General features: G+C 37.9%; 1 protein-coding gene across 6 annotated transcripts in view; it reads right to left on the reverse strand.

The window, feature by feature from the left end:
- The window catches only part of GRIA2 (glutamate ionotropic receptor AMPA type subunit 2), a 98,564-nt gene that overhangs the window by 30,945 nt on the left and 39,744 nt on the right, over positions 1-27,875 (reverse strand). For all 6 annotated transcript variants that reach the window (XM_050896626.1, XM_050896631.1, XM_050896630.1 and 3 more), the window contains 4 exons: positions 24,231-24,470; positions 19,850-20,046; positions 15,547-15,600; positions 12,952-13,113 (listed from right to left, as the gene is read on the reverse strand). In XM_050896626.1, the coding sequence (XP_050752583.1) occupies positions 12,952-13,113; positions 15,547-15,600; positions 19,850-20,046; positions 24,231-24,470 (653 nt within the window). The remainder of the gene's footprint in view (positions 1-12,951; positions 13,114-15,546; positions 15,601-19,849; positions 20,047-24,230; positions 24,471-27,875) is intronic.

Consider the following 27,875-nt stretch of genomic DNA (forward strand, 5'->3'; position numbering starts at 1 on the left):
CAGATTGGTACATAGATATAGAAGCATTCCTACATTTTTATATATTATATATAAAAAATAGGTATATACATATATAAACCCGCAAGCAAAAAGAATGAGAGACAAAGTTACTTGCCAAGAACCAGTAAAGGAACTAGGCATCTACTTCCTGTGACTTTCAATGTATTCAAACTAATGCAACTGGGGCACCTATTTCTTAAGGGTCTTTCTTCAATGAATGTATCTGGGGACTATTTTGAAACAGACAGTATTACACACACTTTGGAAAACATTTGAAAGTGGCCTGACAGATGAAAGAGTTAGCGGAAAATTCACTAACTGGTAGGAAATGGCTACCTCCTTCAGGATCTCTTGTGATACCTTGCATACTGTCATGACAAAGCATGGGAATGCAAATAGTTACTTTCAATAGAAATAAGAGACCTTGTCAAATAGCGTACACATAAATGTCATTGTATATGCAGATGGCTTTTAATTGTGCCCATAATCATGCACTGTTCTCATTTGTTCTGTGCAGGCATTAGCATGAATGGGAGTCTGTATGAAGCAGCATGTCGGGCTGGTTGCCATTTAAACTGCAAATGGGCTTAAGCACAGGAGCATCTTCATTACCTATGGGCATGTTTCAGACACTGGGGACATGAGGTAGAGGTCAAGGAGCCCAGAAAAGACTGAATGCTTGCCTCTTCCTCTTTGATCATTACATTAGAATGGAGCTCTTGTGAAAACACGCAGCTGTTACAACAGACTTGCTTCCAGCTGAAAATAATCGCATATATATGCAAGATATTTGGAAGTATCAACTGATTATTTGTAAATTTTTTATAACAATTTTGGTCCTGACTAAAAGGGGAAGAGAAATGAATAAAATGTAACATTACCAGATCTTTAAAAAAAAATTTTTTAAATTAATCTCAGTAAAGGTGGGGTTAGAGATCAAGCCCTATTTCTCTTAACAAACACACTATCTTTATTAAATTTTGTTTCCAGAGGTTGTAGAGTCAGATCAACTTACATTTTGATGATAGCCTTTATTTAAATGCAATTACAGCATTCTGTGTGCACAGAACAGCTAAACAAATAATAGGTATTTTTGCTCCAAAATGCCATAACGTTTTGGGCAGAACATCAGATGCAAAGAACACCTTAAGCAACCTGTCACCTTAGAAAAATTTAAGTATTCAGGTCCAAAGCTGCTATCCAGAAAACCTGCTGATTTTGTGATGTGTTTATGTTCTTAAGGTATCTCCTTGTTTGGTTTAGAAGGGCTGCTTTCAGGGCATATCCAGAACAGCTCTGGTTTCTAGCCCAGTAGCTATGCACCTGCCTAAGCATACATCCCTGTAAGTCTAACTCCTTATTTGAAAGACATGCTTATAGCACATCCAGCAGACCCTGACAAGACTGGGGCACTTGAGTTATCCTAACACTCCCATTGTAGGATATTTATAGGGGAAACTGACCTTCTCTCACTCCTTTTAAAACTGAATATAGCAAAGATCACAAGATTTATGAACCCCAAGGTGCTTGGCCTTTCTACCGATTTCACCTACTACTCTAATAGGAAGGAGATTCCCAGACTGTAATTCCTCCCCAAGATTACTTCCAATCCAGAAGAACACTCTTCTCACTAGAGTCATCAGAGGTGCTAATTCAGCAGAAAAAAGAGTGCAGGTACCTGCTTTTTTCTTTTTTTCTTTTTTTGATTTTACACTGAGGACAGAGGTTTTAAAGTGCTTTGGTCTTCCATTAGATTTAATGCAATGGCCAAAGAGAAGAGCTTATACTACCGTAAAACAGATGTTTCTTCAAAATATCAGAAAGATGTCACAGAAGAAAAAAAATTATGGGTCTGGCAAAAGTCTTAGTGAGAAAGTGAACCCTCTGTCTTCCAGGAAGCAGAACAATGCCAGATCTTGTTAATGGCACTGGCATTTGGATCTACTGAAGCTCCAGACCTTTTTCCATTCAAAAGAACAGAAAGTCAGCATGCGTGTCTTTCTTGCACTCGTTCACAAGTGTTAACAGAGAAGTTGTGTGGGAATTTATCCCTTCCATTACCCAGAAGGTCAAAATCAGCCTAACATTGTGCCCCCTTTATTTTCTGAAAATGCATTACAGAGAAGGAGCTCCGCCAGGTCACACAATCTTAGAAATCCTTTGACCTTTGTCTCAACTAAGCCATCTGTGTCCCCAGAAAGATGGGCAGATGCTTTCAGAAGCATCCTGCCATTTACTCTGGGTCCACCATGTTGTTTTGTCTCAGCTTTTGTTGATCATGGCGAATGGATCTAAAGCATGCAACTGGTGAGATGATTCAATATTGTTCACTCAGAGAGCGGTCAGTAACGATGTTATAGTACAGTGCACTGCTGGACAAGGCTTTTATTTTGCTGTTGCTCCAATAATCATGTATAAGCAATTTAAAGTCAACGAAATACTGAAGCAAACACCAAGTTCTGCAAGGTGTTCTCCTAGCCAGTGCCATTAAAAACAACATGGCAGTTTTTATGCTAGTATTAAAAAACAAAAACAAAAACCAACAAAAAAACCTCCACAACTGTAGCCTTTTTTTCTACATCTATCATACAATGCTGCAATACAAAACTCTTTCCTTTAAACACTTCGTAATGAGAAAGAATAACTATCAGGTATTAAAACAAGATTTTGAAAGGAGTACAGTAGCTTTTAATGCAAATCTTCACACTGTATCTTTTTTCTCTACCTTATACCTTTCCTTCTCCCTCTGAAAAATCCTAAAGAATTAAAAATAAATAAAGCAGGACACCTAATCTCTCCTTACAGTAAAGGCAGAAACAACTCTAAACTATTCATAACTTACATATTTGTACAAATGTAAATTGTACATTCACTACATTTGTGTAACAACTTCTTTGACCCTCAAATCATGGCGTTTCTTACAATCTTCAGTCATTACTCAATGGCCAAAAAGTTTACTATCTAAACTCACTTCTTTTTATTAAGTTCCTTAAAAAGTCCTTAAAAAGTCTATTAATTCTTGCCCAATTCTTTTCCATTTTTCTAGAAGCTATTTAAACCCTCCTAAGTCTCAAACCTAAAGCTTACTCCTGGTGAACTTTGTATCATCAAAATACACACAGAGCTTGATAAAAAATTAAAACCAATTACTTGGATTTGAATCCATAGAGCTTGACAGAAATAATAAAAACAATTATTTGGAATTGAACCCACAGCATTTTACTTATGAAAAAGATGTTGTTGTCTTCTAATCCATGCCACTGCCTGTGGAAAATATACATACTTAGAATTATTTGTGTAATCTTACTTCTAACTTTAAACAGAATGCACTTGCAAAACAGCAATGCCACTGATGATAAAAATCACCTTTAATTTACTGTAAACCACAAAGAACATACGCCTTTTTAATCATCATTATATGAATACATAAAACCTTCTTCTTCAAGGCTAAGCTAGAGAAAAGTATGTCACTCTTCACAGTGTTAAAAATCAGCAGGGTCCAGCAGCAAAACCTGAAGCCTATGGTTATAATAATGAAAAGAGACCAAGTAGGAAAATTTAAAGCAGACGATGAGAACAAAACGTACAAATAGGAAGACAAAAGACTTCTCTGAAAAATCATGCTGTAAGAAATGGATTTGAAAGAGCTAGTATGAAAGTTTAAAATGTTAAAGTGGGGGGGGTTGGTTTTTTTGGGGGGAGGGGTGGTTGTTTGTTGTTCTGTGGGGGTTTGGGAGGGTTTGTTGTTTTTTTTTACTGCTTTACCCTAAAAATACACTTGAGTCTCTTTAAATTCCTATGTTCTATCACAAAAGTCACTTCCTCTTCAAAACTTAAGGTTAGTCATAAATCAGTAAGCATGTGACTTACAGCAGATATAATTTTTAAAATATAAAATGCTCTTTTACTAAAATATTTACTGAAATACAGTCTTCAGTCACTGCTCTTTTTATGATAAAAATGGCCATCCAAGCATTAACAACTATAGTAAATATCCTTCAGTTGAGCTTTGAACCAAGAGAAAGTTACTGAGATGATCATAAAAGCATACTCTAGATCCTTTTCTAGTAGAATAATTCATGGTTGGTGCAATTAATGAAAATGGTAGAAGAAAGATTAGTGATTAGATCATTCTGTTTTATAAAATGACTGATACTATATGAAAGATAAGAACCTGAAAATTCCATTAGGGTCTTCAGCTATATTATTTTTACTCATAGTTAACAGAAAGTCCTATATAGATTAATGGAAATAAATTATTTACCCTAGAAGCTGAACAACACTGCAACAGAAATTATTCCAAATTGGAATTTCACATGAGGACTCTTCAGATTGGAATTTTTGACTAGCCTATTAAATAAAGCCACGCTAAATGATCTTTTAACTTGGTTTTAATATATTCTGGATCATCACCATTCTCTGTAACAATCTGTAGGAGGGGTACCCGGACTTGATATTACAATACACCTTGCACAAATTCACCTGGGGGGGGGAGAAAAAAAACTATCAACAGGATCTGAGAGTTCTCATCATACATACTGCAGTGTTCTACAAATTTCCAAAACCTGCCATTTAAAACTAACAGTAATAATTCAAGTCTTAAATTAAAAAAAAAAAATAGAAAAAAAAAACCCCTAAACCACAACACCTCCCTGTTTTCATTATCAATTCTCATCTACCCCAACCAGCACAAGTATTTGCCTATTGTCTCAAGATGAAATGCTTTCTTCTGTTTGCTCTAATCTAATTCCAAGTAAAATACTAATAGAATTAAATACACCAATCTGACCAGGTTCCTGATTTTACCAAGAAATAGTTACTGTCAGAGACTAACAAACACTTCATGTTTGCTTTTCTTCCACCCCATACTGGCTAATATAGGCAGCTACCTACGTTGACTGGTCCTTAATACCAGCCTTGCCCCAGCAATAAGCCTGCATGTCTCCTCTCCTTGTTCACATAAGCAATCCTCAGTGCTTCTCCTCCTCCCTTATTCCCCCCACCCAAGAAACATTTGGCCATAGATGCCACTCCAGCTCTGAGAAGAAAGGCTCTTCTGTGCCTTTCACTTATGTCCCAACAGGCTCTTTCCACTTTGCTGACCCCTTTTTTTGAATGACACATTCCTCCTCCTCCTCCTTTCAGCTTTGTGTATCACTCCCCCTTCTCTTATCCCCATTTCTCCATCAAGCTCTCCTGTCCTAAATGCCATTGATCTTGGTGAGGCCAGAGGTATGCCTGATCTTCCTGAACACTTGGAGCATGAAGGAATAGTAGCTTTCTTCTGTTTATATCAACCATATTCAGGTGAATTGCTGGTTGAAAAAAGTGATAAAGAGTTCCTGGAAAAATAGGCAGGAGGAATCCATTGCACTTGTTGGCTGAAGATCCTTAAACACTTATAATGGATTCAAATTCAAAGAAACCGAGCTGCATAGGGACATCAGGACTCTGTAGTTTTCTGAAGTCTGGCAAATGCTTTTGCTTTAGCACAGTTCAGCCACTCTTACTTGCAAGATCGAAGGATCTGGGTCAATAGGCCCTTTGTATGTCTGAGAACTCTATAGATATTGCCTCAAACCACCCGCTGCTTTCACTGACTACGTGTTCCATTCTTTAATTGATTTTTCTTAAAAAAAAAAAACAACAAAACCAAAACACCAAACCAACTACGCTAGAATGAGCGATTACTTATGCAAAAGAGCCTTAAGCTATTAAAAAGAAGCATGAAGTTTAACACTGAAATATCTTACGTCCACATTTTTCACACATATTTTTACAAGTAGAGAAGATTGAATAGTGGGATTCAAAAGCCCAGTGAAATCAGGTAGCTAGAACGCCAGCTGCTAGATGTATATTTTTTATGCCCAGGAAACCAAAACACAAGGACTGGAAAACGTAGGCAGAAAAATCTCACAAATCTACAGTTTTACAAGAGCACTTAAAAAAAAAAAATTGACTCCAGTTCAGTTCCTGATTAAATCATGTAATAAATACTGAAATTAACTGATTTTTTAATTCTTATTTATAAATGATTATAATCTACCTGAATTCAGGCATAATCAATCATATTTTTCCATTAAAACTGTAGCAGATCCAACAGAATATCACTTAAAACTCTTATTAAAATGCCTGGTATTATAAACCCATTTTCCAACACACTGCAATCATAAGAGGCATGCCCCAAAATGAAGGTATTGTCTAATTCATTAATTGTACACTTTTGCTTAGTCGTCTATATCTAGACCAAATGCTTTCTGAATTTCCAGTTTGAAAAAATGTTTTCACTGTTCTCTTCTTTGTTCCTTATTATCAGTGAGTCATCTAAATTTTAATTATTTCTGCAAGGTAAATAAGTACTTTTATATTTGTCTGCATGTTCTCTGTATTCCATCCTTGAGATAAATCAGCACAAGTAGAGTTAAACCAGCAGCTTTCAATTACAAGCTTCATTCTTCCAGACTTAAACTTCACGATTGGCAGTTTTCAACTTTTGCAATTTTTATGCTAAAGAGCACACTGTTTGGTACTATACAAACACTTCAAATTCTAGAATCACATTATCTTTGAAAAAAAATAGATTTTGTAATAATTTTCTAAAAGACTAGATGACGGCTATAAAAAAGAGACTTGAAAATGTGAAACAACTAAAGGCAAAATCAGAAGGCAGAAATAATCTATCATTTTGTTATCTTAGCTATGCATTGATGGGGGGGTAAAGATTATGAAGCTTGAAATACAATTGTATGTATTCTGAACATCTGAAACATAATGTACCAGCATGAAGCAGTTTAAGCCATCGAAAACAGCTGTAATGAATACTGGGGTTGTTACCATCTTCCAACACAATTGTATTCTCTACGAGTCTGAGCTGCTTTAGGTCTTCAACCAGGCAGCCTCAAATTCTTTTCTGCATGCTGCACGTAGTTTCTGTAGGTATCATACACAAGTTGTCTCAGATACTTCTTGCACACACCAAGCCTAAGGCTGCTCTTAGAAAAGCACATCAGAGAGTAGGATGGCTTATAGAATAGACTATTTCAGTTGGAAGGGACCTACAACAATCATCTAGTCCAACTGCCTGACCAATTCAGGGCTGACCAAAAGTTAGAGCATGTTGTCAAGGGCATTGTCCAAATGCCTCTGAAACACTGACAGGCTTGGGGCATCGACCACCTCTCTAGGAAGCCTGTTCCAGTGTTTGACCACCCTCTCAGTAAAGAAATTCTTCCTGATGTCCAGTCTAAACCTCCCCTGGCGCAGCTTTGAACCATTCCCATCCGTCCTATCACTGGATACCAGGGAGAAGAGATGAGCACCTCCTTCTCCACTTCCCCTCCTCAGGAGGCTGTAGAGAGCAATGAGGTCGCCCCTCAGCCTCCTTTTCTCCAAACTAGACAAGCCCAAAGTCCTTAGCTGCTCCTCATAGGACATGCTTTCCAGCCCTTTCACCACCCTTGTTGCCCTCCTCTGGATGCATTCAAGGACCTTCACATCCTTCTTAAATTGTGGGGCCCAGAACTGCACACAGTATTCAAGGTGAGGCCGCACCAACGCTGAATACAACGGGATAGCGGGATAATCACCTCTGTTGACCGGCTGGTTATACTGTGTTTGATGCACCCCAGGATGCGGTTTGCCCTCTGGGCTGCCAGGGCACACTGCTGACTCATATTGAGCCTGCTGTCGACCAGCACCCCCAGGTCCCTTTCTGCAGGGCTGCTCTCCAGCCACTCCTCTCCCCATTTATACTTGTGTACTTTAAGCTTAGTACTCATGTGGTGGGTTGACCTTGGCTGGATGCCAGGTGCCCACCAAAGCCATTCTATCACTCCCCTCCTCAGCTGGACAGGGGAGAGAAAATGTAACAAAAAGCTCATGGGTCGAGATAAGGACAGGGAGATCACTCAGCCATTACCGTCACGGGCAAAACAGACTCCACTTGGGGAAAATTAATTTAATTTATTACCAATGAAATCAGAGTAGGATAATGAGAAAATAAAAACTAAATCTTAAAACACCTTCTCCTCATCCCTACCTTCTTCCCAGGCTCAACTGCAGTCCCAAATTCTCTGCCTCCTCCCCCCCCAAAGGCGCAGGGGGATGGGGAATGGGGGTTGCGGTCAGTTCATCACACGTTGTCTCTGCCGCTCCTTCCTCCTCAGGGGGAGGACTCCTCACACTCTTCCCCTGCTCCAGCATGGGGTCCCTCTCACAGGGGTCAGCCCTCCATGACTTCTCCAACATGAGTCCTTCCCACGGGCTACAGTTCTTCACGAACTGCTCCATGGTGTGCAGTCCTTCAGGAACAGACCACTCCAGCATGGATCCCCTGTGGGGTCACAAGTCCTGCCAGCAAACCTGCTTCAGCATGGGCTCCTCTCTCCATGGGTCCACAGGTCCTGCCAGAAGCCTGCTCCAGTGAGGGCTTCCCATGGGGTCACAGCACCCTTCGGGCATCCACCTGCTCCGGCGTGGGGTCCTCCACGGGCCACAGGTGGATATCTGCTCCACCGTGGACCCCCATGGGCTGCAGGGGGACAGCCTGCCTCACCATGGTCTTCCCCACGGGCTGCAGGGGAATCTCTGCTCCGGCACCTGGAGCACCTCCTCCCCCTCCTTCTTCACTGACCTTGGTGTCTGCAGAGTTGTTTCTCTCACACATTCTCACTCCTCTCTCCCGGCTGCTGTTGCGCAGCAACTTTTTCCTCTTCTTAAATATGTTATCCCAGAGGTGCTACCACCGTCGCTGACTGGCTCAGCCTTGGCCAGCGGCAGGTCCGTCTTGGAGCCAGCTGGCATTGGCTCCTTTGGACATAGGGGAAGCTTCTAGCAGCTTCTCACAGAAGCCACCCCTGTAGCCCCCCTGCTACCAAAACCTTGCCACACAAACCCAATACAATGGGTATCCCAACCCAATATCACGTCTTACTAGCCTTCAAGAGGTACAAATTGAGCTTCTTCCTGGAATTAGACCAAAGGCTGCCTGCAAGCAGAAGGGGTTAATCAGATTAGGAAGTTAGAGCAGTTGGATGTGAATGGATGTGTTGTCCTTCAGTGTCCTTCCACAACAGCAAGAGGTTTGCCTTAGACATAATAGCCTGACACAACACTAAGTCTCAGAAAGCCCAGCATATTTGTAAATACACAATAACGGATCAAAAGGGGATTTCAACTTGTTATTATTAGGCCTTTCTAAAATTAAACGTGGCTTTTGTTTTGCTACTTGACAAAGAAATTTGCCAGGATGCTCAGTGGTATGTTTCAAGATCTACACATTATTAGCTATTCTAGAATTGCATGCAGAGACTGATAAGACCCTCAGTTACAACCGATATATTTTAAATTTAATCTGAGGTAAACGGTATATCAGCTTTACTTTTGAAAGATGAGAAGACCTTTTGTAAAAAGACAGCAAAACACTAGTTTTAAGTGTCCTGCTTAATCTTTAAATCTTGTGGTTTTTATCAGTAGAGGTACAGTGCAGCAACAAATAAAATCAGTGTCTCTTCTCACCTATGTCCTAAGACTGCAATTTCTTATAATTAGTATTTTATAAGTTGTGAAGATACATTTTTAAAGCAATTTGATCGAGGTCCTCTTCTGAGCATCTGTGGAACAGGTTTTCAACAATGTTTTTCTTTCTTGAAGGGCACGTTCCTTTGAAATGCACTTTTTCTTAGAAAGAGGTGTCTTTCTCCATTTTCAGGACTGTATTTGGATGCTGTGATATGTCTTGTCACGTCAGCTCAGTCATATACCATTGACTTGCATTTTATAATGTAAAATGAATGTATACCTCCTTTTGGATTACAAAAGGAAGATAATACAACACAATTGCAATGCTATTGCCTGCAATGAGATAACATTTGCAATCCCAGGAATAACATTACCTCCTAGGGGCATGTAAACCTCCTCTCATTTCTGTATTGATAATACAGGACTTTTATTAGCCTTCCTATCCGTTTCATACGGAATTTGCAGTGACAGCTTCCTAGATTCCATGGGAACTAGTGGCAAAAGCTCGTTTATAACCACTGACAATTTGGACAACTGCCTCAAAACGAAAAGGTGAGAAAGGTTATTCATAAGATCACAGAAGGGACAAATGGGAGACCAGTGAGTTAACTGCTCAATAACTTAGATGTTTATACACTATTCCAAGAACCAAAGGATAACAAACATGGCTAGAATATTAATAAAAGAAGGAATGGCATGTTCAGGAAGGACAGGTAGGGAATGCAATTCAACAAGAATAGATGAAAAATCCTGTACTTTAAAGGAATGATCAAGTGCACAGATATGGTGTGAGCTGCTGTCTAAATTGGCAGCAGTACAGAAAAGCAATGCAGAAAAAGATCTGGATGTTAGTGTGTATCTCATGATAAATATATTTCAACAGTGTCATGGGGGGGGGGGGGGGGGGAAGAAGAGTAACACAAAAGGAAGCCCTGAAAGGAGTACTGTCTCTGAGATACACGAAGCCATTATTTTGATCTCTACAGCATAGCACTCAGATGTGGTGCAGTACCCAGTCTGGCATTTCAAAGAAAATGGGTACCAATTAGAAAGGTTCCAGAGCAAAATGACAAACGGGATCTGAGAGTAGAAAATTCAAAGGAAAAAGGATTATTTAGTTCAGCAGGGAGGAAAGCAAGGACAAATATGGCAGCCATCTTCAAATATACAAGGAGAGCTAAAAAGGAAAACTTCCTCATATCCATTAGAAACAAATAAAGGAGTAATGGATTAGGCAATACAAAGGCTGATTTAGGTTAGACAAAAACCAAAAAATAAGACTATTTAAGCTCTGAAATAGAATGCTTGGGGAAGTTGTGAAATCACTACCCACAGGAACTGCACAGGTATATCTGATTCTGCCTTCAAGCAGGGAGGATGGGCCGGGTGACTGACTGCTCAAAGACCTTTCTTGCCCTGTGTCTATGATTTTTATGATTCTGCTTTGCCTCTAGCTCCCTCAAGGGTGGGAATGAAATGTGACATATCTCTGTCCTTACATGTAATGGTAGGCAAAAGTGACAAGTAATATGTGTATAAGGGCAAAAGACAGAAAGCTACACAAAGAAATACAGTAACTGACACAATCAATCTCTCCAAACATTGCAATATACACCCACATTTTTTCCTCCATCAATACCTCTAGCATATATAAATTATCTGGTAATTTAACGAAAGTCTCAATCTCTTGACTGAATATCAGTGAGATCCTGTATATTCCTTGAGCAGACAATATATAAAGGAAGACAGATCAGCCTTTTAAATTGAATTTAAAACGTGTTTTAAGTTAATGAATTCATGAAAATAAATGTTTCAATTAATTTGTTTTTCCTATCCATAACAAAATAAACCTCAAAAACTTAAGATATTCCAAATACTCTTCTTCAACCCTTTCAATTTCTAGTAGACTTGAAAGGACCTATCATGGAAGAAATAAAGGGAATACCTGCGATAAAGTTACAGATTTTAATGCTATAATAAAATATTGCAACCACTTCATCTTATCTAACACACATGCAATTTACCCCCTACTGTAAGTAATACCAGAGGCACCAGAATCCTTAGCAGTGTGTCCCACCGATTTATTTTTCCATCAATGCAAAAAACTGCATCTTGGTTTCAGTTAGACTTTTTTACTTTAGTCATGCATTTCACTGTGATTATTTCCAAACTATGATTCTGCAACATTAGTAGGTAGGTAGGCAGATTTGGGCACTCAAGAATCAGAGAGACAAAAGTATTGTATTAATCACCCACAGCCACATCCCTTCCCTTTTTCCTAAATGACAGCAATTCATATTACATATTACACGTATGTAATATGAATGTATCTAAAGGCATGAGACAGATTCTAGTTTATTTTGTCAAACATCAAATGAGAAATTCACTTATTCTATCATAAAGATTTTAAAATACAAAAATAACCACCCAAAAATCATAGCTTTGACTAAGTCACGCCCAAATTTGGCCTCAGAAAAAAAGAACCTACAAACTTTATTTTTTAATTTAAATTAAGGTTGTGTGCTTTAAAGGATTTTTGTTCCAGGAATTAAAAAAATGGTTCTTTTACTTCCTTGCTGAAACTTCTTATCCATCTCATTACAAATCAAGAATTTGCTTCATATTCAAACTATAGCACAAAAAAAAAGTTATGCTTAGAATATTTGCCATTTACCTTTTTGCCTGAATACATTTTAGCGTTAAGTATACTCATTCTTAATAAAATTTTTGATTGTATCACTTAAAAGAAAAATTATTTAGCATTAAAATTGTGTTATTCTTTTTAACCTCTTGCAAGCACTAATTGATCCTCATAATGGTCACAGAAGGTAAGAAGGTACTATTATCCTAATTTTATCCAGAGGGAAAACTGAGGTAAGGAAGTTTAACCACTTCCCCAGTGTCACATCTTGTGTCACTCAGGCCTGAAATCAGACCATGATTCTGTACCTCAGGCATACCATTTAATTTTAAAAGTCTTTGTAGGATTTAGGCATCTGTCTCAAAGCAACTGTCTTACTATTTCTTTGGGAGATTACGTTATACCAGAAAGTGCTAGATCTGTGCTCCTTGGAAGCCTACGTATGACTACATACCTGCCTTTAAAACATTTCAAAACACAGAGAAAAAGAAAAACCAAAAAAAGTCAGTAGATACTTAATATATCATCACATCCAAAACAATTACCTAACAAGCTGTCAGGTGCAGATTTACAGTGACACAAGAAAAATTAAAGTTGTCTTGAACATTTTTGACAGTGCAGCATCTTTGCTCAACCAGTCCTATGACAGAGAATGTTAAAAGTACCCCAGAGAAACATAAAATTGTGTTGGCACAGCTGATTTTGAAGGGCTTGCTCTGTCTCTTGTCTTTCTATTCCAATTCCCTCACTTCCTGTACATCTGTCATGGTTAAAACAAATGTAAGACATACCTTAATTGTACTAGTGTGTGCACCAGGATATTCTTTTTCCTCCAGTGTTGACCAACGTTGTATAAATTTTGACACCAGAGGATCATCATAGTCAACTATCTGAAATCCTGAGACGTTAGCTCCTCCAAACTGAATTTTTGACAAATCTCCATCAGTAAATCCCTGGGCACAGAAAAACATTATGTCTGTTATACCAACAGTTTTGGCAGATCTTTCAATAGTATATACAAATAAAATATTAGAATAGTAGAATGACTTCTAATGCAGAAGTGTAAGCCAACATTTTTCTCAAACAGCATCGAAGTTTAAATGCTGGGCTGCCAGGATTAAGTTGTCAGCTCCGCCAGCCAGCAACGCCTCTTGTTGCTCACTAGACATACACCTTTATACAGCAAGGGCTGAGTGGATCTGTCCTTACCACACTTACTTTCCTAAACAATCCTGTTAATTTCAATGGGACTGCTTAAACGAGAAAGGGAACACTGACATGAATAACAGTTAGGCAAGCAAGTTTTAGCCAGGAATAGTTACAGCCACAGTTGTGTCCTCTTTTTGCTAGGAACACTAAAGCACGTGGAAGGACTTACCCTTCTCCCCTGCTTCCTCCCTCCGGTATAAAGAACTACGTCTCATTCTTACAAACAGTACATATGTTTTGTTTTCCATGTTCTGTGCTTTAACTTGCCCCAAATAACCATACAAATGAAATTACATGAAATACTGATTTCAGACACTTCAGTTTAAATGAATGCTCTGAGTGAACACAAAAAGCAGCAGCAACTTCAGACCACATTATCAGAAGTTACTACAATTGCTATACTAGGTGCTCTTTACTTATTGCATCTTAATGATACTCATCAATGATGTGTTGCCGCATGCTAATATAGACACTTCTACAGGGATCATGAAACTTTCTTCAATATTATTGTGAGTTTGATGTTTGAACAGGAACATTCATTGTATACTTTGACCTCTTCTCCATCTATCAGCACGTTTTATTCTTAAAATAGATCAATTTCTTGACTGACTGATCAGACTGGAGAACATTATTACAGCCAAGAAAAGAAGAAAGAAGGTGGATTCAGTGAAGAAGATGGGATATGACCAAGTACTAGGTAAGTTTTCTTTCATGACAGAGAAAAACACAGTTTTAAAATCATTACCATATATTTTTATACAAAATTATATAAAATATCTACAATATTTGCATTTAAACTGTATAAATCTGTAGGAAGCAAATATGATATCAAACAGCTTTAAAATACAAGATTCAGTAAGTTTTAGATCTTATGGGCTTACTGTTACAAACTTAAAGCAATGGCTAAAATAGCAACCAGATAACATAATGAAATACACTAGGCTATTTTTCTAAAATGTTTATTTCCTTTAAGACTCAAAATACTATTTATACAACATTTGCAATGCAAAATACAAATGTCTAACAGTTAGGGAATTTTTCAAATTTTGTAAGACTTTTATGCTTGCTTTCTGAAGATCTGTACCTTAACATCTTTATCTTAAAAATTAGTTAATAAATACAAATGAAAACCCACTGTTCTGCTTTTAAAGAGGCCTTTAAAGTATAAGGCTTCTTTGCACCTGCCTAGTGACATACTTGATTCTTCAGAATACTGCCCACCTGGAGGGGGAAAGTGTTTTCATCAAAGGTTGGGAGGAGACAGGGGTTATGTCTGAAGTGTGATAGACACACTATGGTCGTTCTGTTTGCTCAGGCCCCTCAAAGGACTATGGAAGACAGAGTGTAAATCAGAGCACTCTGGGCCCTGCTGGAATTTATATCAAACTCTATCACAATCCAAGAATAAATGATGAAAAAAATGATTTAGAGGCACTCACACCATGCAACCCCCAAAACTCTTTTCTGGAACAGAATAAATGAGATTCAAGCCTGCAGAATTTGCTTTGTCTGTTACAAAAAAAATTGGATTAGATTCCCTAGCTTCAGTAAATAAGTGTTGTTGACTTTAATGTCAGTAAAATGGCCCTTCACCTTTAGACACAATTTCAAAAAAATTACCTTGACAGAATTTAGTGAGTTTCCTGAACCTTCCCCTTTAGGAACATTATTAGCTATACTACCTGATCACCTATGTTCAAGAAAAGATTAAATCAAACTGATTACCAAGCCAATCTGAGGAATGAAGATGTGTAAAGCTGAGACTCACTAGTATAGCAGAATGAAAGCCGAGAACTGTAATTTTTAAGTACTTTAGAGGTGAAAGAAGAAACATCAGTTTGCTGAATGAATGTATCAGCCTATAATGCAGAGAGCTATTTTTCTGATTTCCATACCCTCCTTTTCTAAAGTATGTAGAAAAAGGGCTAAAGCTCTCCTGAAGGTGCTGAGCAACCTTCACTCCCATTGATGGGAATATCACAGGAGGCATTTAAGCCCTGAAAAGACTCAGCCAATAAAACAAATACCATCTCAACACATGCATTCATTTAGCAAGGATAAAGACATTTAGCTTTTTTCTATTTTCTAAAATGCATTTAAAACAAAATACTAGTTGATGTGCTTCCATAAACAGTAAAATGAGTAATACAGGTATTTTAACTATTAAAAATGCTTACCAGATTTGCAATGATATAATGGTATCCTTTAACATGTTTACCAATTGTGATAACCTGTAAAAAAGAAGAAATACCCCTGTAATGGAGAACTTTCACCTGATATATGGACTGAGACTTAAAAACTACAAAATGCAGTATGATGTAAAAGCTAGTTATAAGCTTTATGGTATGCAATACTGAGTTTGTTCAGTGATTTACTTTTTATTTTACCTAATGTACCATTGAACATACTCTCTGCTGGTGAAAATTAGTCATATTGAAGTCCAGGTCTGAAGATCTGTAAACAGAGGAGCTGAATACTAATTACTATGCCTGGTTATTAAAGGCACAACCTGGACAGGAGAGAGCAGGCATCATGAGTAGAAGCACTGTGCCTCAGAGATTCCTGCTTAGATTCTGCTCCCTTTGTAGCAGAATTGTAACATTCCTTGAATTAGAAAAAGTTTAAAAGCCCACTGACATTAATGAAAACACCTACATTATGAGGAAGTCTTTTAAAAAAGTTCAAATTGTTGTTTATTGCCCTAAGGCTTCCTCAGTCTTCCTCAAAGCCACCTGGTGGTTTCTCAGCAGTCTCCACTGGCAGGCACGCAGCATGGATTCTTCTCCCAAATAAGCCTAATTAAGACTATGTCTGCATGGGGAAGTTTTTATTTTGAAGCAAAACACTTCCCCAGAGAAAGGATGTGGGAGACAAGAGGACTCTAGAGGTTTCTGCCATCTTTTGAACAATGAGAACAACTTAAATCAAGAGAGGATGATTCATTTATTTCCTCATAGGTATCCTGTAACTTAGGCTAGTACTGAACAACACTCCACATACATACTTGCTCTAATGAAGTTAATGAAATATAACTGAAGGTGGTGCTTAACACTAAGTTTTATATTACTGGAGTTTGAGACAGAGGGATCACATTACATAGGCCATAGAAGTTATTCAATTATTCCTCTTTTGAGCTTAATGTATATATGATATATGAACTTAATTATTCTAAATCAGTTACTTGGTTCAGACTACTTAAAACTCATTACTTATTAAAAGGTTTAAGAACTATGTTCAGATGTATTTCTTATGCAGCTGCTGCTTCCAAAGAAATTTCAGTTAGACCAAACAGATTAGCTCTTCTGCATAAAATGCTTCTTCGTCATTGGTATTTGAGAAAACGACCAGTACCTGCAAGTCTTTGGATCCGTGGTTAGTAACTCTGCTCCAACTGCCACTGGGTACTATTTCATTAATCTAGCTTTCTAAAACATTGCCCTGTGCCACTCATCCATATGAACACTAAGGAAGCTGCCAGTTAAAACTCTGAGAAGATTCAGTGGTGGCTCCAAAAGCCATGATGAATGAGCTGTGGACACAGAAGGTATTCACCAGTATCCCTAGTTTAGACTAGCATCTCAAGCAGGGATAGACAAGAAGTGGCAGTAATTGCATGGCTACCCAAAGGGTATTATCAGGGGGAAATGAGATTCTGCAAAGGAAGCTGGCTGAGAAGAGGCTACATAATGAAGAGCACGGTAACACTGACCTGCCAAATCAGAGAAGAGGAACATAAACTAGTCTGAGGAGAGCTGGGGAACCGAAACATTTTTCAACTTCAACTTATATAGATCATTGATATCTGGAAGAGAAACTATAACACGAGACAAAAAACAAGAATGATGAAGCAACTTTGCAAACACATCATGTGCCTATACAAAGATCCAAGGACTACAGAGTGTAAGTGGGTGAACCTGAGGTTGCCACCACAGCTTAAAATGTTAGTGGGATAAATCAAAGCACTACAATAGAAGGTTTGTTCAAGAATAGAAAGCAAGGAAGAAAGGAAAGAAGTTGCTGCTCTATATATCAAGAACGCAAATAATACTTCAATATGCAAGAAAAATCCGGTCAACAGAAAGCCTGTTGCATGTCTCAGTAAAACTACACAGAAAAAGAAAACAGATACTGATACAAAGGGTCTACCTCAGGCACCCTCATGAAAAGGTTGCTGAGGGTTTTTTCAGGGCAGGAATTACAAGAATTTTTTAAAGAATAATCTGGTAGCGAAGCAAGACTTGAAGTACATATTCTGCTTTTAGAAAAGAAAATCAGAAGAACACATTCAAAGGATACTCATAGGCCAACAAATCCATTGTTCAGCACAGACCTTCATTTTAAGAGATGGAGAAAATTTATACAGAAACAGTTATTTTAGATTTTATTTTAGGCTACTTGACAAATTGAAAGTGGGTTTACTTTTTTATGTAAGGAAGGGAGTTACAGAAACAGAGTGTAAGGATAATGGACTTAAAAACCAGATCAAACTCCAGAAACTGCTAGGGTATCTTGCAAAGATAATTTCAAGGCTAAACCCATATGAGACAGCTGACAGCAGTTTAAGAGACCATATTCTAAGGCATAGCAGTAAACTATTTTGAGGAGAACAACTAATTGGAATTATATTAACTGACCTGTGTGGCTGATCCAGTTATCTAGAATTCTTCAGTGACTTACAAATCAAAACAGCAGAAACAAAAGTTTATCTGTCTGTGTACTTAAGGAGTAGCACAACTCTGTGGGGATAAGCTGAGAAAAATCTAAGACTCAAAACAAGGCAGAATCTATCAAAGTGTAATTAGGGCAAGAAAAATATCCCAGAGCTGCAATCAAAATAAGAAGCAGCCAAAGAAAAAAAAATAGGTCTGTTACTAAACAAAGACACTAAAAATGAGTGGTAACTAAAGGGTAAAGAGGGTTCTTGTCTTTAAAAATTGGTGAAAGGAGAAACTGAAGAAACTTACAGTCAGCCAAACTTTCATATCAGGGAAGAGATTATAATGAATATTACATACTTAATTTTAAAAGAATCTATAGGATAATAAGATGATAAACAGTCAATATAGTCTTGTTAAGATCAAAATATGTCAAAGCAATTTCTTTCCTTTCTCCGACATGATAGCTAGCCTAATAGATAATGAGGAAACAGCAGATGTGACATATCTTGAGTCTAATAAGGCTTTTGTCCTGTATGACATCATTACAAGCTCTTAAGGGAACACGGACAAGACAAAAAGTCACTGTAAGGTAAGTGAACAACCATTTGAAAAGCCACACAGAACCAGGTGAAGAGGACCTATAAGTACTATTTCTCTCAAGCACTGCTCTACTCGGTACATTTCTTGACATGGATAAAAAGTCAGAAAATAGGATTTAAAAAAAAACTGCATATGATAGGGAGGTTGCAAATGCTTTAGAGAACAGGATCAAATTCAAATTGATCTTGAAAACTAGAGAAACAGTTTGTGGATATGAATTTCAAATAAAACAGACAAATACAATGCACTCCATTTAAGACACTGGTCATTGCCTGAGCCTCTCCAAAATGTAACAACCTTCGTAACAAAGACCAAAATAACAAGCCCTTCAAAAAAGCTTCAAACCAATACATCAACACTCTGATGATATCTCCCTACAGATGCTGTACAGTCTCACATGGTCAAGCTCAAGCCAGCAGGGAGCTATACTTATAATTTTCCATTGTGCTCTGCATGCATGAACAGAAGAAGTAAGATACAGAGACAGTAAGACTGTGGATCTGAAGGTAATGAAATAATTTGAATCAGAGCACTGTGATGCTGTTGTGAAAATTTTAAAAAAAATCATTTTGGCAAATAATATACGTGTAGGCGGAGAGAAGACATAATTTTCTGTTCTGTTTAAAGCTCAGGAGGCCTTAGCTATGGAAAACAGCATCCAATTTTGGTTAACACACTTTAAGAGGGAGACAAAATGAAGAGAAACCCAAGGACAGTACGAATGACAAGCTTAGAAACATCAGCTACGAAGGGAGTTAAATGGAAAAGAGAAGCTGTTGATACAGACTTCCCAAGATGTAAAAGGTTCTTGGAAAAAGCATTAGAAGTAGAAAACACTTTCTAGGTGTAAGGAGAACTAATCCCCAGACATAATATAACTATTTATAATGCACCATATATAATAGTGTATCAACTATATATCATATAGTATACTACTTAGGTTGTGAAATAGCCTTAACAAGATTTTTTTTTTTTTTAAATAATCAGGATATAAAACCATACGGAATCATCCAGATAGAATTATCTCGCCTTTGAGCAAAGGGAGGGATTATAGGATTTGTATGTTCACTTTCTGTCTGATATGTATGTGGTCCTCAATACAAACCTGTCACTTCCAAATGATGCATAATAATCACAAAAACAGGATCAAGAGAAATGAACTCATTACTTTACTTATAGAATATAGCTAACTGCTGTCACTGAAGAACAGAGAATAGCAAACCTGATCAACAATGTCGTTGACTTTATCACGCTCACAGTCCAAAATCACTCGCCTTTCCTTTTTTACCTCTAGATCTTGAAACAGTGAACGGTAAGTTTCATCTTTTCTGTCATTGTTAATATTTCCTACATTGATAGCAGTCACTTGCCATTTCTTTTCAGCAGCAGAATCCAGCACAGCTTGCAATGTTGATAAGCCTAGTGAAGCACAGGAGAAAACAGAAGATATGACTGATAAAGCTTCAGGAATAACAACCTTCTAAAATGTGATTTATGAGATTACTTATTTAAGATTTCCCCGTAACTTGTTTGACCTGTCACACATTGTTAGGACTCAGAAATGAAGATATGTGTAGGCCCAATCAGTTATTATTGCATGAAATTTCTATTTACATCGCTGCAAGGTATCAGGGTAGAGCCTTGTAAAGACAACTTTTTGGTTTTGCTTCTTCAGAACCTTCTTCAGAATGGGATTTTGCCAGTTTCACTGATCCACCGCTGGAATTCCACCTGCTGAGAACGAGGTCTTCTAGGAGAAAAGTGATCCAATTATGGCAAGAGGATCAGCTGCTTATTATGAAATGCTATTGTACTGCTTTTGTTCTCAGCACTTGAGCAGTATGTATTTAAACCCGGAGCTCACTGAGGTCTATGGCAAAATTCCCATGTTCTGCAGTTGTGCTAATGGAGTTATTATTTCTGTTGCCTAGAGTCATATCCCCGATTATGAAAGAAGATGTGCAGAGATATATTTTTCCATATAGATAAGTAGGCTCAATGCTAACACCTACAAGCAGTCTACAGAAGTTTGCTTCCATTTTATCCTTTTGGCACGTTCCTGCCAGGAAGCTGTAATGTCTGTCTACAGCTGTAATGCAGCTGTCTACAGTTGCAACTGCCTACAATATATTGTAAAATCACTGAAGATTTTATTTGACTGGTTTTCCTTTTGAAGGATTAAATAACGGAGTATAGAAACATGAAAATTACTGCTGGAAATTAATTTCTGCTCTACAACAAATACCATTTTAACAATTTCCAGCAGTACAGGAATTAGACTTGTTATGTTTAAATTCCTTCCAGAGAATTCTACATAATTCTAGAGAGCAATTTTAAGGATAGCAGATAGTATTATAGAAAAAAAGAAAACTAGACTTTCTCACAAGCCAACTGACATTTTTGCACATTCATCTCCCCTGAAACCACAGAACACCAGGAGTCATTTCTTTGAGACAAATTTCTTACTTGGTATGTAAAGGAAGCTTCAGGTATAACTCTCATGAGAAAAAATAGTGGTTATGCCCATGAACGTAGAAAGAAAGCACTAAGAATTAATTTGTCTCATAGTTTGTAAATACATTATTAAGATTGGTCAGTGTTTAGCAATTCAGCTTTATCAGTGAAAATGGTAATGCCATACAGCACTATACAAGAGTGGTCATCAGCAAAGGTAGAAAATGGCAGGCTTCCAAAAGCATAAATTCAATGATTATCTCAAGTAGTTCTGGTTTTCTATGTTGTCTTTAAAGACTGATAGGAAGTTTTGTATGTCATGCAATAAATATTTATTTTAAAATAATAGATAACTACAGTCCAAGGGTACATATAAACTATTTATAACATGTTAAAGACAAATGTGGAAAACTCATGCTATAGGGAAAAGATAATTAATGTAAGCAAACCAGAAGACGTAGTGAATATCTTAAAACATTAAAAAGCACTAAAATAAGTCTGTACCTCAAAATAATGTTTTAAATGGTAATTTAAAATAATTAAAAAAAAAAAAAAAAACCACACACACAAAAAAAAAATCAAACCCAAACTGAAACAGATATAATCTGAATCATTGTTTCAGATCTCACTTAGTAGATTTCAGGTCCTCCAATCTGTCTATATGTTTCCTCCGAGTTAAACAGAATCTCAGTTAGGCATAAATTAATAAGGACTATTACTGTTAATACTATCCATTACAAAGAGTTTCTATATTTTACCCCTCTGATCTTCCATTTTTCCTAGGGACTCCCTTTTCTTGGGGTGCTCTCTGCAGAGATGTTAAACAGCTGCCTGGATTTCTTGCTTTTTATAGGTGGCCCATCAGTCATCCTCACACAGTTTAGTTTATTCTGATAGCAATAACATTACAAAAGAATGAAAAACAAACAAAAAAAGCATTCACAGCAGTACTTCTGCGGACATGGAAGTATCTGGAGAGTGGTAACAGAAGTGGGACTCTGCAGAGGAGAAAACTCCAACAACTTGAGTTGCTTTTTTTAAACTGCAGGAATACTTCTGTTTGGGAACCTCACGTGCCTGAACCTCTTTTGGTTATCATGAGACAAACTCTTAATTCAGTGAGCTCTGAAAAGGAGGACTGAACAGAGGCTGAGTAAATTAGCAATTCTGTTACAGATAGATAGAATCCTCCAATAATGTCACTACTTTCTCCAAAACCCACTCTTTAGTACTGGCAACACAGAGGAGGCAAGGAGGGTAAAGGACACTAATCCACATTATATGAGAGCAACTGCCATATTAAGCCAGGAATATCTTGGACACGCATATACTGAATGGCCTCACTTCTTATAGACAGGAATAAGATATGAAATTGCCCTGCACTTCAACCAGTCAGCCCCTAACCACAGAGGAGCTGTAAAAGTAGCAATGAATGATTCTTTTGGAATAAGTCATCAAACTAATTCCTTTTAGCTTTCACAGCTTCCATGAAGAGTCTCTTCACCTTTTTTATCTCACTCATGAAGGTGAAAATATTTTAAATTATATATCATTCCTTAAAAATACATCACTGTCACTACATTAACACTTACGCAAAACTGTTTAGAGGAATTGTGGACCCTGTGGACCCAAGCTGACTACATACTGCTTGACTCTGCAGGTTAACCTTGTGCAATCAGTGGGAGTACTGAGGAGCAACAATTTACTCAACATAAAGGTAGGAGCTTCATGCCTTGCAGCTTGTTATCATTGGGGTGCCTTGCCACAATTAAAACAAACAAATAAGAAAAAAAGGCATAACCAAAGGGTGACTATAAACAACAATTTTATGCTGTTATTCCTGGTCAGATTCAGCCAGTGCAGCTCACAAGAAGAACTAGGTGTTTTTCAGTATTTCCTAAATATAAATCACACGCAGATCACATACTGCACACTGCTAGCTGATTGACAGAGTATTGGCTAAGCAACTAGTTTTACATCTGTCCTTTCTAAAAAGGCAGTGAATGTTTCTGATTCTAACATGAATTTGAAAAGGATCTGCCAGAGATATGGGGTTAGGATTCATCGTCCCACATGACATTACTGTTGAAGGCTACATGCCAGTATTAGTTTTTCTAACTTTAGTGCTTACAACAGTGACATAGAACTGTCTTGAGGAGGTCCCTTCAGCTTCTGAACAACATAATGTATAAAATGGCATCAGAATGCAGAGAACCTAAAGTCATCCCATTACTCAACAAACCATGGTGTAGTATAGCCATCCTTTAAATCTAGTGGCATCTTACCATTTAATGTGCACTTAATATTCAACTCTGACCGATGAACAGGCAGGTGAGCCAAAAAATAGCCTTTTTAAAGGGAACAGGAGAAGGTAAGAATAGAAAAAAGTTAGCCAAGGACTAATAGGTGAGGAGAACCTGAAAACAGAGTAACAATAATGGAATTCCAGAAAGGGCAGTCAAAAAAATCCCACTTCTGTATAATGCTGCTTCTTCTCAGAAAACTAACTGATATACCACAATTTGCATGTGATTTTTCCCAGTTCATAAACTGTTATATTATTATTACTATAGCCATAAAAGGGCATAGGACTTGAGAAGGCTGTACCACAGAGTAAATTGCTCACAAGCAGTGGATTTGGGTTTATCAACAACAACAAAAAAATGTAAGCTCAACAGAGGAGAGGAACTTGAGTATTTATCAAAAGCAGTCTCCAAAGAAGCAGGGACTGCATCCAAGATTCTTGTTTGCTCGGTGCCCAACTATTGATTTTGCATGTGTGGCGTGAATCTGTGGTAGCAGATTGCCCTTCATGCTCAGATGCTTTTTTCTCCCCTTAGATGATTCTTTAAAAAAAAAAAAAAAAAACAAAACCCCAACTTTTCATAGAAACTGTTTTACATCATGTGATTAATCTCACATTGCTTACCAGCACATGCTTGCAATTCTACTAATACATACTGTAATAATTTCATTCTCATTTAAACAATTTTGTTTCTGTCCCAAAAGCTCATTTCTAAATTTAAGCTTACACTTACGCTTGCTGCAGGTAAATATTCCTTTCCTCGTTTACTTTTCTAATACTAATTCAACATTTCAGTGAGATATATCTAGCAAACAGCATGCAGATAAAAAGCACCACATCTTACCTCTGTCACTGTCATACAAATATGCAAACTTGGTCCACTGATAGTATTCGATCAAGCTAAGAAGAGCTCCCTTGAGGTCAGGTCTCATCTGAATGACAAAGGGATGTGTTCCATCTGTTGGGAAGCTGGGAGTTATGAAGGAGACATGAAGAGTCCCACAGAACGATGTTATGGTATTTACAGACTTCTTGTCATAGAATCCAAAAATAGCAAAGACTCCTCTTGAAAACTGGGAGCAGACTAGGAGGGAGAAAGAAAAACAATTAGGTGGGAGAATTTTTTCAAAAAATTTATTGAAAACTCTATCATGTATATATTTATGAGAAATAATGAAAATGTCTGATCACATAAATACCAAGAGAAAACAGTAATACTCTGCTATGGAGATTATTATTTGTTAGTATTATTAATCAGTAATATAAAGCTTCTGCTAGAAACAACAACAACAAAATCAGAGGTGTGGTTCACATTCCTAGACAATTAATTTAGAAATAAAATTCACCAAGTTATTCTTAAATTCAGTTTACACTGTAAAGAATAGCGATGCAAACATCAATGGCAGCTGTAATTTATAAAATGAGTCATTATGACCACACATAGTATTATGGAAACAGATAATTTTTTGTCATGTTAAAAATAAATTGGCTCTGAGGTCAAGACTCACTGAGCTTTTTGCAAAATACCTTACATAACTTTCCATTTGGGGAAATACAAAGCCAAAACTAGAAGCAAATCTATTAACAGCAGAAAAGTAAGAAGTTGATTTGCTTTAAAACCCTTCCGTTTCAAGGCGTTATTTTAATTCCTGCTTTGTAGGACTCAGCAAAAGCTGGTCCTTCTGGATGACATTTGCGGTCATGCTGCAGAAAGAATAACCTCATAGGTGTAAATAACATGCTGATTATTCACTTTTTATCACTGGAGACAATTCAAGCCAATTGATGAATGCTACTGACCACTGCAGCCTGTGTAAAACAGCTAGTTCTTCTGGGTTATTCTCTTCTTTGACCCTGTAGGCTATACTAGTGCCTAAGTTCTAAAATCAGGGTACATTAAGGAAATGTTCATCTCTGATTAATTCTCATTTATCACCTATGCATTCTTTGGTTTGCACATAGTCACCTTGAACAAGAGACATCCTTCTAGAGAAAACATCTAGTCAGCCTCATTGCAATCCCTGCTACACCTGACCTGCTTACAGATAGAAATCACAGTGTAATTGAAGCTAATTTTGCCCAGCTATTTAGTGCACTAATCCTTTAGTTTAATTCACATAAGGGCAAAAATAAGTTGACTTATTTTTAAAATTTCTCAGATTTGAATTAATACAGTAGTTTCTCTTCTAAAGTTATCACATTTTTTTTTTAAATATTATCCCTTTATGCCTGTTATTATTCATTGCTATTCCCTTTTCATGGCTTTGCCTGTCTATCTTTGCTACCACAGTCATCTCTTATACCTTAATTATTTCTATACTCCAGTTAAAAGCACCTAAACAGTATGCGTGAAATTCTGAGTCTGCCAGTTTCAACAGTTATCACCTATTAACTTTAATTAGGTCAGAATTTCACCTCAGGTGAGAGAATACAAGTGATTAAAAACTTGATGAGTAATACCCCTTTACAAAAGGATGCTGCACGTTTTCCAGGCCTAGGGTACATGATGGTCAGACCTCTTCTATTCCAGCTGCAAATTGTTATGTAAAGTTCCAATATTTACCTCAAGTGTATTAAGGGTATAACACTGCTCATGTTGAACAAAGATTTCTGAAAAAGGCTGTGAATTTTCTGAATAGCTTTTCTGTTTGAGTTACTGGAACTCCTTGTTCTATTCCAAATCACTGTGTTCTCGCTGAGACAAAACCAACTCACTACCTCCCCACACACTCATGAACAATTGTTTCCCATCTGCAGCAAAGGCTAAATACTTTCTGAACTTGCTACAATAAAGGCATTAATGTCTCATAATCCACCTTCAAAAATGCATGTTAAAGCACAAGTTTACATTTGGATCCCTGGGCGAGAATTCTGCAGAAGACTGTTACTGGCACACTACTGTGATCTTCTGTATTAAACCATTTTAATGCTGCATGTAAGGTCACAGAGACAACAACAGTGTCATCCCAAGATCACTGAAAAATAAGAAAGTTTTATGCCAGTATTGCTGACTCCTAGGATGCTATCACATCTCCTGTCACACTTACTGCTTTTCTTCAATCACCAGTCAATAATTTTAGGAATAGACGAAATAATGCTGCCTACAACAGCCAACAACCAGGGCCAGCTGCCTGCACCAGAAAGTTTGAAAACCGTACGTGGTGCCTTCTCAGAAGCACCACTGCCACCCCTAATAGAGAAAAGCCCGGGTCTTCAGAGCACTGTACTCCAGTCTCTGTCTCGGTTCCTCCCCCATCCTTCCCTCCCCTTCCTGACACTGGAGAGATCTGGACCTGTCAGGCCTCAGCTAAACATCTTTCGGGTAATGAAGTTCAATCTGCTCGTGCTGTTGGGATGTTTTACTTAAGGCTCTGCCCTGGCTCCTGAACTCATGTAACTAAATAGATCTCAAATTTCATTTAAAAAACCACTACACTTGGAAAAAGAAAAAAAAAATCCCCCCAAAATCATCACAATTATTTGTGATGGCAAATAAAAAGAGCCCAGATTACTTACGCTAGGCTCCAAACATGAACTGGGGTTATTTAAAGGTGGGCATGTACTGGGTCTGGCTGGGATGGCATTCACTTTCCACATAGCAGCCCATATGGTGCTGTGTTTTGGATTTGTGGCCAAAACAGCGTTGCTAACACACCACTGTTTCAGCTATTGCTGTGCAGTGCTTGCACAGCGTCAAGGCTTTCTCTTTTTCCCTCTGCCCATCCCAGCAAGTAGGCTGGGGGTGGGCAAGAAGTTAGGAGGAGACACAGGCAGACCAGTTGACCCAAATTGGTCAAAGGGATATCCCGTGCCATATAACATCATGATCAGCCATAAAACTGTGGTAGAGGATGAAGAGGGCGGGGCGCTCTAACTTACAATGTAGCTGTTCCTTGGAAACTGGCTGGGCATTGGTCTGCTTGTGGGAAGGGGTGAGTGATTGCCTTTGCATCACTTGTTTTTTCTATTTCCTTCACTTATTAAACTGTCTTTATCTTGACCCACAAGTTTTCTCACTTTTGCTCTTCCTATTCTCTCCTCTCTCCTGTGGGGGCAGAGGGGAGCAAGTGAGTGAGTGGCTGTGTGGGTGCTTGGCTCCTGCCTGGGGTCAACCCATGACAGGGTAAAAGGTGTTATTCCACCTTCCACCCACAGGACAGGCCTGTTAATACCCCTGGCCTGTGCTTGAACAGGTGAAGGAGTTCAGTGATACAAACATGCATCCAGTCCACTCTCTTCAGAAGACAACTGCTGTTCTTTCAAACTGAACATCCTCCCTGACATGGCACAAACTCACACCACCTCTCTTCACTAGTTACTTACTGCCTATTGATCAAACACAGTTCTCTTGGATTACACAGCGAACAGCTCTCCATTTAATAATCTTTGCACCTGGTAAATCATCAGTCCTTACATGTATGTGTCTTCTTCTGGGGAAGGTGGGTAAAACTGGAATTTTGATCTCCTCTCCTGCACAAAGTGAGAGACA

The sequence above is a fragment of the Gymnogyps californianus genome, chromosome 4 (assembly GCF_018139145.2).
Source record: "Gymnogyps californianus isolate 813 chromosome 4, ASM1813914v2, whole genome shotgun sequence".
Classification (NCBI taxonomy): Eukaryota; Metazoa; Chordata; class Aves; order Accipitriformes; family Cathartidae; genus Gymnogyps; species Gymnogyps californianus.